The sequence below is a fragment of the Rhodamnia argentea genome, chromosome 4, assembly GCF_020921035.1.
Source record: "Rhodamnia argentea isolate NSW1041297 chromosome 4, ASM2092103v1, whole genome shotgun sequence".
In the NCBI taxonomy this organism is placed as follows: domain Eukaryota; kingdom Viridiplantae; phylum Streptophyta; class Magnoliopsida; order Myrtales; family Myrtaceae; genus Rhodamnia; species Rhodamnia argentea.
The window spans coordinates 4,815,967-4,829,835 of NC_063153.1; the positions used below are offsets into that span (position 1 = coordinate 4,815,967).

The following is a 13,869-nucleotide window of genomic DNA, read 5'->3' on the forward strand; positions in this document are numbered from 1 at the left end:
GTTGTATTTACCGGCAACAGTTTATATCTGAACATTTTCGTAGATGATGGATATGAAGAGATACGGGCGGTTATTTTTTAAGAAAATATTTTTTTCACATCATTATTTACCATAAAACAAATAGAGCCTAGAAAAAGTAAGTTTTATCAAAGGGTTAATATCACGAAAAATTCTAAACGGGTACATACGTGACAAATTTACCCTAAGTTAATTTTTTTACCATAAAAAATCCTAAACCGTTGCACCTGTGACAAATCTATCATCCGTTAATTTTCATTAAATTTTACCATCAAATTGCTGAATTAGATAATACGTGGCAGGTGACGGGTATACCAATTTGAGAATTTTACCTTCCGTTTGTCACGGGTATATCGGTTTGAAGCTTTTAGTGGTATTAACCTAATTTAACGAAAACTAACGAAGGGTAAATTTATCACAAACGTACCGGTTTGGAATTTTTAATGATAAAAAATTTAGTTCGGAGTAAATTTATCACATGTGTACCAGTTTGAAATTTTTGGTGGTCAAACAATTAGTTTAGAGTAAATTTATCACAGTGTACTAGTTTGAGAATTTTAGTGGTAAAAAAATTAATTTGAAATAAATTTTTCAGAAATATACCAGTTTGATATTTTTTGTTAGTTTTGGATAAATTTATCATAAATTTGTCAGTTTGAAGTTTTTCATAATATAATCCTTTATTAATTAAGCGGCACTTGCGTGAGCAAGATATCTCAAGAATGGCAAATGAGGTGTCTCAGGGTACGTTGCATTACATTTGCCGTCTGTACAAGCAAAATCAGAAGTTGATAACTCAATTGACGAAGACTCCCCCCTCCAAAGTTTGGTGCACCCTTTGGTGTCGTTACCATATATGGAAAAGTTTATCTTCCGGATGGTTGTATCTTTTACGGTCGTTCGGTGAATTTCTCGTGACCCCATCTTGATTCGAAAAAATTAACAAAGAAGTTCTAAACCTATTATACTTTTATCAGTCCGGTCCTAAGCCTTTTAATTGAGACAAGTGAATTTATCTGGTTAATTTTGACCGGAAATCGCTAATGTGCGACGCCGACTGTCCTACGTGGCACGGACAACGTACACGTGGATTTTTTGTTTTAATTTATATTTTGTTCAATTATGTTTTACTTTTTCATTTTCTCTTTTCCTGCCTTTTTTTTTTCCTTCACTATGGCCAGCGGGGGCCACCGAGCCCTCGCCTGCTTTGTGCATTGTATTTAATTGTCCCGTCCATGCTAGCAGTCTAAAAGCTTTACTTACGGTGCACAACAATCATCAATGAGGACAATCTAGAATCAACCGTTATCTTCCGATCGATTACGTGCGAAAATCATGTCGCAGACGCTTGTAGTCGAAGCTCTAATAATTCTCGAATAGTCATCGTGCACTGTCCGCAAAATGACTTGCTTCTAAAGCTATTACAAGGATCATAGCCCTTGTCCAATGTCGTCTAGGAACAGAAGTTAGATTCCTAGTGAAGCTTCACATCATTCTTTTATATTTTCAACACTATTGGCGAAAAAGGGGAAATAAAATTATTACGTTATAAAGTCAAAGGTTGTTGGGAAATCATATGCTTGACATCAATTTATATGTGTGCCTATAGTTATAGCTGCATATGCAAAGTTCATCCAAATCAAGATGGCTTCGTGGGACCAATTGACATGATTTTTGCCGTAATGATTTGCACTTAGTGCTGCTCACCAAGCTTCAGATGATTGCCAACATGACCATGACGACGTAAGGCATAGTATCGAAAAAGCAGAGAGGGCTTTCGATTGAAGCCAGTGTCCGCATGCATTTGCGGGACCGATTTACTCGAGAAAGAAAGAATCATGGGATTCCTCGAGAATCATGGGAATTAATTGAAGTTATATCTAGGGGTTTTAGTTAGGAGTTAGGAGCGAGCGATCGGGGCAATTCAACTCGGGAATCAAACCGAACTGGCCTTGCTCGATCGATTTCAAGGTCAGTTCATATATGATTGGATAGGTTCCTAAATTAAAAAAATTGGTGCACCGTCCTTGACCAATTCGGTTCCCTATTTTAATTCTATTTCTCGAGTTGAACTGGTTCGAATCGATTTTCAGCTTTTACTTAGTTTTAAATAAAAGATAGATAGTTCAAAAATGGATCTTGAACTTCTTGGCAAACCTCGGAAAGCCGTCAATGTCTTAACCTGTATGTCACATATTGTTGTTGTTGTTGTGTTGTTGTTTTTTTTTTTTTTTCTGTCGAAGTGACATTTTGTTCACATGATACGCTTTCGTAAAATCATAGTCATACTATTTGCAGGTCAACCGTGGGATCAACCTAAAACTAGCTGATTTAGTTCCAGGGCGGTTCCTAAGGAAATCACTCTAACATGATAGGTTCTAGGTTTTTGGTTTGAAATATACCCAACTTTGAAATTGTTCACCTCTAATTCCAATACCTCTTTGGTCTCTTTATTTGGAATCTACCGGTCCGGGAACCATTCAACCCTAATCTTATTATCTATGCACGCACATTGATAGCTGTCATTTAAAATAAATATTGTTCAATGCCAAGAACCAAAACTAGAAGTACGAGTCATACTTCACTTATAATGGAAAATTGCCAAAAAAGACATGAATTTATTGCATTTGTACCAATTCAACCCTAAACCTTTCAGTTATGCTTGTTTACTCTGAAGCCTTTGATAATTTATCAATTTATTCCATCCGGCCAATTTTGATCAGAAATCACCGACGTAAACGTTGATAATCATATGTGTCAATCGTATCTATTTAGTCTCAAGCATTTTGATAATTTATCAATTTAATCCATCCAACCAATCACCGACGTGAACGTTGATCATCTTATGTGGCACAACTAAAAATGATGGGGAAAATTTTTGTACTTCTTTATAATTTTTTTATTTTTCATTTCTATTCTCCTTTTTTCCTTGCTTTTTTTTTTCTATGTCGGCGAGGATTATAGGCAACCCTCGCCCGCCGGGAAGGCGTCTCCTAGACCGGGCAAGGGCCTCCTCGCCCACGATCGGCAGGGCCGCGAATGCCATGGGCGAGGCCATCACTCTTACCACTTACCGTGGTGAGTGTTAGAGCGACCTTTGCAACGCAATGGAGGAGGCTCACCGCCTCAGCTCCCGACGTGGCGATGGCCGTCCAGAGCCGCGACTATAAGCCCCGCTTCACACATTGATTAAGACCCTCCTCAAAACCTCAATGGTATAAAAAATCAACAGCGTGTCACCGGAACAACTCTCCTCGGTAAAAAGACCGCATTTTTTTTTACCAAAAAAAAAAACAGTCTTCACACAATGCCGATGAAGAAGTTTGAAGGACAAGAGTTGGAGAACTCCAGCAAACATCATGGAGAGCAACGTGCGGGTTCATCTATGTTTGGCCTAAACAGCAGAAAGCAAACAAACAACCAGAGCAGTTAGAGAGCACGTCACTAACCTGAGTACCGGAGAAGACACCGCACAACCCTCTCAGTAAGAAATAGAATCAGTGCATAGGAAAGAGGGCGAGTCCTAGCTATATAGCTTACATCTTTGTTGTTGGCGATTGCGCTTCCCCGGCACGATTACCCTTATCTGACAACCCCATGATTGGAGTCAAGCTAGGAGTATGTGTGAACAATTGGATCACAAAAGCAACAGACGAACTGGTGAGGACGATACAATGAACCGTGAACATTAAAGAAAGGTTTCTTTCATTGAAATGGCCGTTACATATCCAAAACTTGTAAAACCTGGAGTAGAAACTGTACTCCATGCATTCAGTGACCATAGACACCATTTACCAAGCAATCAAGAAAATCATGCACTCAAAAAGTCCGTAAACGAAACCCATTACTGCCCGACGAACAGGACACTCCCATTCTGTGGAACACAATATTTTCTTCTGATACTCATCAATGGCATGGGATGCTTATATTCTCTCTTGCCAAGAACTAGACTGTTTTGCATATATTTCCAACAAGACAAAAATAGACAAAGAATTGCATGGAACGGAATCACGATTGAAGCATCATCATCACCTAAACCAGCAAATAACCATAAATAGGCCCTCACTGAAACTTTGAAAGTTTAAATCGATGAAAACACCGTCCCACCTCCCCTTCCACTGAGAAAATTCTAATAAACAAGCTGCTTCACCGGTCACCGGTACTGATCGTAATATCACATCAGAAAGATCAAACAAAAGAATGGTGCAAGCAACGCACCCACGGATCATGAAGGTTAGTCAGTTCAGATGAGAAGACAATTCTGAATTGTTTTAGCAGCTTGATACAAAAATGATCTATGAATGGCCATCTGTCATACTCCAAAAGCAATTCCATCCTTGCATTAGACTTACATTAGATACTAGGATGAGAGAGGATGAAGAACATGCTAACAAATCTAAAAACACTTAGAAGAACTTCAAACAAACAGTAAAAACAGGGGACATAAAGAGTGTTTTCCAATTCAGAAGGGCAATATTTCAAATAAATCCAAACTCATCTCTGTATCCCAGTCAAACAATCTCCAAACACTAGACAACCAACTGGAATGAAACTTCAACGAAAAACACTTTCAAACAGTCTCTTCTCTACCACAAGGATTAAATCACCAGATGCAACAGTTGCAGCTACCCCAACCACTAGGATAAGACCATCCTCATTTTTCCTCACAATGATAATTGGGAAAAAGATCCATATACTATTCGGAATAAGCCCATAAATAAGAGAAGAATACAAAATGAAGTACTTAATCAGCATAAAAACATCTGCAACTTTGCACATCATCTTTGAAGAATACTGAACAATGAAAAAATGACATCTGTTATGTTGAATTTGACTTCTCTCAGAACGAAAAACAAACTAATTTTTCTAAATTACTTTGGCCAGATTACAAAAGAAAGAACTATAAAATGAAGAACTTGAATAAGCATATCAATTCTATCCCATAGCGACATTCGATTGACGTTATAGTTGGAAAGGTTTATGAACAAGGGGCTAATTTGGCCCTGACATTACTATAATCAACTATAGCAAGTTGACACATCACCTATGCAACACAAAATACAAGCATAACCTTCAAAATGATGTACAGTAACATTTAGCGCAAATATGGACCAGGAAAAAGAAAAAAGAAAAAAAACAAATTCCCCAAAATAACATGGTCAACTAACCAACTTACATTTGTACCCACCAGCACAGCTGCACCACTATGATTGTTCAAAGGGCAACCACTACCAACACAAGTTATTCTCATTATTCAGACAACATCTTGCAAATGTGGCACTTCTTGGGCTCAATTAATATTCCAAATCTGAGAACCAGCACCTCATGACTCTCACTGTTGCCTTGGGACAGTCCTCTACATCCCATGTTTTATTCCTCTTGCTCAAAAGGGGGTTTCGTTCTCTCATGTCAAGAATGACCTTTAGTCCATAGATTGGGAAACAAATGCTTCATTTGAACCCTTATCCAAATCACAACCTTATTACACCCCCAAAAACCATTCAATCTTCTGTCCTAAAAGGCTTAGTATATGCAAGGCAGCCGATGAATATTGAATATTCAATAGATGCTGTAGCCGGAAGTGTTGATATACAAGGTGCAAAATTATAAATGCTAATTCCAAGCATTGAAGCCTAGGACAAAATCCTTGTTGAGCTATTGACATATAAAATGCAGGATTTTTGTCAATGCAATGGCTATTAGATCAAGGAGCAGAAAATTCCCAAGTAAATAAAATGCTTTTAATTTCTCTCAAAATGTTTATGCTGACAATAGAATATTGCTAGCTAAATATTAAGTTTTCATTATCTTGCATTTGGAAATTCAACACCAAACCTACAGAAGTTGGCCATTAGAATCTTGACTTTAACTTTTAGTGCACCAGGTTGCGAACGTAACTGGAGTGTATAGCAAGTAAGATTTATGTTTTCAAATACATCAATCTTTCTCACCTATCCTCCTTATGAAATTTGAATTCTAACCATTCGACTTATGCAACAGATTAAACACAAAGAAGAGAAGCAAACTTGAGCATCAAAGGCCATATTCTCATGTATGTCAGGTACAAGCTATGATTTGCAAGATGGCATTGATCATAATCTCATGTATGTCAAGTACAAGCTATGATTTCCAAGATGCCATTGATCTCGTCTCGCTAAATGACATTGATGAAACAAATGGATGACTTGGGAGATAGATGGTCATTGCACTGCTGAGGATGACCTGGTTTTTTGTGGTGGCAATCCAAATTGGGGTGATGTGGAGAGAATATCCAGTATTTACAAGTAAGGTCATACACGAGACAACAAGCTGTATCAAAAACAAGTGATAGAGCTTCAAGTTCTAGAGCACTAAGCATTGAAGATGATGAAGCCGATTCAGATGAAACAGAGGACACTGAAAGGTTAGATATAGTGATGGAGGGGCTGAAAGCATGGATGGTGTTGATGATGATGAAGATGATGTAGTTGATATTGAGGAAGATTAGGTTATTTTAGAATTTATATATAGGGATTTTGCATGCTGAGTTTAAGTTTTAGAATTATATACATTGGATTTAGCTTTGTTATAAATTTCAAAAATGTTTCTAGTGTTTTATGAAACTCCTTGCATGATATATGATGCCAGGATATTCCTTCTGTTTATTTTCTGTTATTTAGAGATATAATAATTTGTTGGTGAAGGAATTATCCTAAAAATTCAGCTTAGCACCTCGCCTCCCTTTGCTTGGGCGAGCGCCTTGTTAGGTGTCTAGCGCCTCAGGCATTACAGGAGTCCTGGCACCTTACGAGCGCCTAGCGCTCTTAACAGCACCCGAAAATTCAATGCATAGCCATCACAGACATCAAAAAGACCAACTAAAACATCACCAACTTCCTTTGCTCAAATGACAACAAACCTACCAACCTAGCCCAATGATTTGTTGAGATGCCTAGGCCATTCTCCACAAATCCAAATAGTCAGCCATTACAGAAGTACCACAAAGCTACATGTAAGCCAAACTCATAGTAACAAGAAGGCAGCAGAAACCACATGCAATATAAACAGCCACATTGGAACTTTGGAGAACTGAAGAAAATGGAAATCTATAAAAAAAAAAAAAAAAATTGAGCCAGCAGTTTGGAATTTACAGCAGGCATCAGCAATTTATGAGGGCGTCCACTGAGCATGAGTAGTTTTTCCCAGGTCTTTAGATATCTATTAGGTTGTGGTGTATTCTTATCCATGATTTATAGTAAAGGATAACAACTTGATGTGTAACAGCCACTATAAAACTACACCAACGTAAAGAAGTCCATCAAACACTTGGATCTGGTTGTGCTAGTGACCAAGAGTCCATGCCAACCTACTCTTCAATTGCATAGTAGTCCAATGACCTGGAAAATGTATAATGTTCTCATTCTCACATATTTTACCTTTTTCAAATCTTACAAATCTTATAACTTGACTTTCCTTCAACGTGAAACCCCCAATAGTTTTCAAAGTGTACAATTATTAATATATACAATGATGCTTTAATTTTGTGCTTTGCCAGGAAAGTAAATAAGTAACTTTCTGTTAAGAGAACCAAAATAAGCAGGCTCAATCATCACAAACATATCGAGGGACATATGTCCGTACTTCATCATCAGCCATTCCGCTAGAAAGACCACCCAGTTCTTATTATTTATTTCTTGAGCACTCTAAGAACAAAGTCAAATGATCATAGCTGATAGAAAGCGTAACCTTTTACTCCTCATCGTCCGCTTGTGATCAGAAAAATTACAATCATAAGAAGCTAACCTATGTAAACAAAAGTTAAATTCATTCAATACACGCACATGAAAATATGTGGTATCCGTGCATATGCAACCAGAGAACAATCAGTTAAGTGTTGCAAAAATAGTAGTAATATATGTTGCAAGCTGCATAGGAAAAAGTAAGATGATATAAGAACTTCAAAAGTGCACGTCCACCTAGTAGAAATAGTCACAAAAAAAGGAGATCTACTGTTTATTGTTGCAATCATTCCACATTTTGGCTAATGCTAGTTGTTCTTCTGTTTAGAAAGAATTATGCATCATGATTTTCCAGAACCATTACCGTGGCAAGGGAGAGGGGCAAAGGGGGGAAAAAGAGGATCAGCTTCAGCACCATAATTTTCCGCTCTACGTCTATCTTCAGTGAAAAGACATAAATGTCACCAATTATCTTAACAATGTCGGTTGAGCTAATAAGTTGGGGGTGCTCCTCTTTTAGTTACTGAATGAGAAGCAAAGGCTATACTCTTCGATAAGTATGTAGCAGCTGTGTACTGTAAGAAATTCTTTTGTACAGCCTTGCGGATAGCATTTCATTCATGAGCTCCAACAAACTGAACCACAGTGATACCATAAAAGGCCCAAAGCATTTAAAGCTTCTCCTAAGTTACATAGGTAAGCGCAAAACTTTATATAGGTTCCCAAACCATTATATGCTTGTTTAAACCGGAAAGACATGACAGATAAAACAACCAAAGGGGCAAAACTCTCCAGAGAATAATGGAATTTGAGCCAACAAGATCGTATTCAAAGAATGCTACATGCTGATCCCAGCTTCACACACCTAGTTCAAACCTCACAGTGAAATACAATCTAACCAGAAAGTCAATTTTGTCGTAATCAATTACATGTATAAACCCCGCTCTCATACTTGTGGTTGACCTCGTAAAAGTCTGTCTTACCTTCAGAAGCAGGCCGTAAACAAACCCCAGACAAGGAGCTAGTGTGTTGTGAAGAAAATTTTACATAACCCACAACCTCAATCTCCTCATCAACCTCTTCTGCACTCGTATCCACAGGCATTCTAACCCTTAATTTACCTGGAGCACCATTCGGAGGGATCTCTGGGACGAGCCACTTCAATTCTCTTTCTGATCTGTTCAGCATAGCTTTTGGTGAAACCTTCAGTAGACTTGGGTCCACTGGAAGTTTCAGGATAAAGGACACATCGAGCAATGGTGCTGGCAATTCAGGATTGGAAGCATACTGAATCATCACAGAAAGTAAAGTCCCACTATGTCGTTTTGTAAGGCGAACCCTCAACGGTAGCGGGGTTAACCTTGGGAGCAAGCTATACTTCAGAATAGGTATAGGCTCATCTGAAGGAGCCGTTCTCACATGGAATAAACCACTACCGAGGCTGCTAAGGCGAGAACTCTGCATAACAAACCGTTTAACAGCACTTGTACCATCAACCCGGAAGGAAAACTCAGTTTCTTTATCGCCAGCAGTTTTAGGTGGTAATGTTCTCAAATAAACAATACCCATCAGTCCTACTCTAGCAAGCATTGATTCCCTAAATTCTGCACTAATCTCCTCCGAGATATACATCTCAGGACCCTTCATTTCAGTTTTCTTCACCAAAAGATTCTCAAGTGGAGTACCCTCTGCCGCTTTACCCACTGCCGCTTTGGCCGCATCACCGTCTCCTGTTTGCAGCAATTCAAGGCCACCAAGACCTTGAGGTTTAGGAGCTTTTGTGGGACCGACATACTCAGATGGGTCCAAACCCCCACCCCAAGCTTCACCGAACCCTTCAAAAGTCTCCCCTAGAGAAGCCTGCTCATTACCAAACTCTATGCCACCATATTCCCCTTCGAAACCCTCCACACCAATATGCGTGGACTGTGTGGCCTCGGCAGGTGGCAGAGTCGGCACCTCCAGCCCTGCCAAGGCCACCGTCAAATCCGTCGCCGACGGATCCCTATTCTTCTTAAACCCACTCACTAGCTCCGCAGGCTTATTCAAAGCATCACTAGCTGCAAATGGGTCCTGAGGCCCTTGACTCTCTTCCTCACCTTTCGTATCCTGGCTATCACTCTGCTCAGTTTGAGTCACAGGAGCAATGGTGGCCACGACTTCATCTCCCGCCGCCAGCGTCTCCGGCGGCACTTCAAACCGGGTGCTGGAAAACACCTGGATGCCCGCCAGGCGCTCATTCGAGTGCACCTCCACGCCGGCCCAACTATCCGCCCCGCGGATCTTGCTCTCGGTGTCGATCCCGGAGTGCACCATCTTGGCGATCCCATCCCCGTGCATCGAGGACAGCATGGCGGAGAGCCGGATGCTGCTCGCGCCGCGGAGAACAATGTCGAGCGCCATGTAGATCTCAGCATACTTGCGGCCAAGCTTCTCCGGGGTGACGTCGACGCCGCGGCAGGCGGCGACGACGACGCTGACGGCCTGGTTGACGATGTGGATGCACTCGAAGACGTTGACGGAGTTGTCATGGTCGGCGGTGGTGATGCCGAGGACGTAGATGCTGTTGACGAGGCGGTAGATGACGCGGTAGCGGGACTCGACGCCGACGATGACCTGGCCGCTGGAGGCAGCGAGGGGGTCGTCCCCGATGAAGTCGGAGGAGTAAGAGGGGTCGGCGTCGGAGGCGGAGGAGGCGGCGGCGGAGGAGGAGGAGGAGGCGGAGGGCTTGGCGTAGGAGAAGCGGGTGTGGCGGAAGGCGGAGAGGGCGACGAGAGCGCGGGCGGGCGGGAACCACTCGCGGGTCTGGAGGAGGATGTCGGATCCGTTGACGGGTTGGAGGGAGAGGGCGAGGCAGGACATGGCTCAGATCTGAGAGAGACCCAGGCGGCGGATCGACCCGGTTCTTTGGATTGGATCTGAGGAGAGATTCAGTCGGAATTGGATTGGTTTGATGACGAATTGGGGAGGAGTGCTGTTGAGTCGAGATCGCTCGGTTTCATCTGATGTTGCAGAGCTCAGTCGAAGAAAATGAGGGAAGAGAGAGAGAGAGAGAGAGAGAGAGAGAGAGAGAAAGGAAGAGGGTGAGAGGTGAGAGAATTAAACTTCGGAAAATTCCAAATAAGTTTTTCATGTGCCGAAGTGGATCTTACTTTGAAAAAATGTCTGATCAATAATATTTTTTTCATTCCACCGAAAAAAAAAATATTTTCGTCATTTTATATTTTGTAAATATTTTTCCTTTTTCACTTTTTCCTTTTATTTTTGCTATATATTCTTTTTTTGTTGGGGCCGACGAGGGCCTGACGACTTTCACCAACCACGGGACGAGAGCTAGCGACCTCGCCTAGGTGTGGCCAACCCTCACCTGGGCAAGGGTCACGATGGCCTCACCTTGGTCACGACAGCCTCACCCAATTCTTGTGGCTGGCCACCGATGAAAATGAAGGAAAAAAAAAGGAAAGAGTGAAAGAAAAATAAAATTTTAAAAATATAAAATGGCGAAAATATTATTTATCAGACTCTTCTTTGAAATAAAGAAAAATTTCAAATAAGGGCATAAATTGTCCTCATTTTCTCAAATAAAAATATAAAATGGAGCTTGTCTAAAAAAGGACCTAAGCGCCTTCATTGTTTCAAAGAAGGGCTCGACTAAAAGTATTTTCATCATTTGGTTTATTTTATTTTATTTTTATTTTTTTGCCCTTCCTTATTGCTTAAGACTAGCCACCGGCAAGAAGGGAAGGAAAAAAAAAGAAAAAAAAAAGAAAAGGGAAAAATGAAGGAAAAAAGCAACGAATAAATAAAATGATAAAAATGTCCTTGATTATGCCCTTATTTGAGAAAATGACGGCACTTCAAGTCCTTATTTGAAATTTTTTTCCCGAAACAATGAAAACACTTCAAGCCCTTATTTGAAATTTTTCCCTGAAATAATGAGAACACTTCAAGCTCTTTTTTGAAATAATGTTAACTTCAGGCCTTTATTAGGAATTATCCTGTTAAACATTAATCTTATTTTTTACTTTCTAATTCAATCCAAAAAAAATGTAGACCTACATAATCATATCAAACGGTGCAGGAATTATAAAAAATTTTCGCATAGCAAATTAAAAAATAAATTTTAAAAAGGACATCATGAAATAAGAGAATAATACGTGTTCTTAGTTGATATTATTCTTAGTGAATTAATAAATAATTAGTTGAATTCATAGATAATTGTGATTATCGTATTTTGAATTAGTGAAATAGTCCGCCGCTTTGACTCTATGGCGAGAAATAAGAGCGATTAAGTGATAGATTTCAACAAAATAATAAAATTTTTTAACAAAAAGAAAAACAGAAAAACAAAAATAATAAAATTTAATAAGAAAATTGAATTGCCGCAAAAATGCAAAAACTTCTCTCTTTCTTACACAAAATGCCTCATTTGTCAACAACTATAATTTCTATTTTTTCGTGTTACCAGGTACCGGCTAACCATCAACTGAGCTTGTGATTTCTTAATTGATGAAATTTGTTTATCTTAAAATCTCAATCGATTCCTAATCGGCTTAGTAGATCGGAAATGCAAAAAGATTTACTCGTTCGGGGACAGTTTGGAACGCGTTCGAACAGTAAATGGCATTTTTCGACCGAATCGTAATATGCATCTAGTTACATTAACAAGTATTGAAACATGCCTCGATAAACATCTGTTTGAATTTTCAAACTCTGGGAGTATGTTTTGCCTCAAAATGTCTCTTGCCCCCATTAAATTTCTCAAAAAACATACAACTATGTCGAAGTAAATAGTGTCACTTTAATTTGCCCCCACAAATTGATAAAAAGACAGAACAAAATCTGTATAACATTAAATTTTTTTTGTTAGTATTTTTAAGTGTACGATCAATATAGTAATTATTAAACTACTAATTTGGACACTTTGAGTCCATTATTATCTTATGGTTGTTTTCTTAAAGGTCTGTAATACCCTTGTAATCAGCTGTACAAGGGTATTATCCTTGACAAGCGGAAAATTTTTATTGGTAAGATAAAAGCATGCCTAGGTCTCAAGCTTCGGGGTTCAATCGCGAACCAATTTCATGTCGAACTTTTTAACTTGTGCAGAACGATTAATCAATTACAAACGGTTCGTCCAGTAACACCGCACCCGACTATAGCGTTAGTCTCAAATTGTCCTCCGTTCTGATTTCATAATTCCCCAATGTCACTCTTACCGTCAATCCAAGCCCAATAAATCCCATTCCGCTTAATAATCTATTTGGTGAAAACTCAGGACTTCACAGTTTTCTCTTATTTTTTATTTTTTAAAAAAATCAAATTTGTATTTTTTTTCTTTTTCGCACTTTTATTTTATTTTTCCCCCTATTTTTTCGACTAGTCGTCGGCCCACGGCGACGCCGGCGACCAACCACAGGCACGATAAGGGTGGCCGACCTTGAGGCTCGCCTCACCTGTGGCCATTAGGCCGGCAACCTACCGAGAAAGGCAAAAAACAAAATAAAGAAAAAAATTTTAAGAAATCGAAAACAAAATGCAAAGAAAAAAATAAAAATAATTAAAAAGAAAATAAATATGACGGAGTGAAGAGAAAATATTTTCCTCTTATCAAAAAGAGGAAATCATTTTTCCCACTTTTGAATGTGTTTTTCCCATGACGAAATATGAACAACGTCAAATTCAATAATAAGGTAATCGAACCTATTTAGTAGAGGCGAACGATTCTCGGTCCAGTCCAGCTCTTCTCAAGAATCGAGAACCAAACCGATGGTCCCGATTTTCAATTTTTGAAACCGTGGACCGCACCAACCGTCGCTGGAACAGGACTGGTCCAATCCTATTCTCGGGTGGTCCAACAGACCGATAACCTCGAGAGAGACAAGCAAATACTTTTCAGATTGTCGGAAACATGAGGCAGATGGTTCATACCATAGACGTAACCACTAACCAGCTCCCCGAGACTTTCGATCCTTGTGACGACCTCATCCTTCTTTCCGAGGGATCGAATGGTCCATCAAGGTCCACGAGAGAATCTCCACTTAGTTCTTCGAGTACGTGGGTTTCAAGTGCCCTGAGAGGAAAGGAGGAGACGACTTCTTGCAAGAAGTGACTTCCAAGAAGGACCAGGAAC

At 39.7% G+C, this 13,869-nt stretch overlaps 1 protein-coding gene across 1 annotated transcript; it reads right to left on the reverse strand.

Moving 5' to 3' along the window:
• Window positions 1–8,382: 8,382 nt before the first annotated feature.
• LOC115750811 lies at window positions 8,383–10,800 on the reverse strand. The gene has a single exon (XM_030688370.2). It carries the CDS (start codon window positions 10,596–10,598, stop codon window positions 8,658–8,660), a length of 1,941 nt encoding a protein of 646 aa, XP_030544230.1. The 5' UTR covers window positions 10,599–10,800; the 3' UTR covers window positions 8,383–8,657.
• Between the last annotated feature and the right edge of the window lie 3,069 nt (window positions 10,801–13,869).

Excerpts from the sequence above, each read along its gene's own strand:
- LOC115750811 (XM_030688370.2), bottom strand. The coding sequence starts at position 10,598 with ATGTCCTGCCTCGCCCTCTCCCTCCAACCCGTCAACGGATCCGACATC.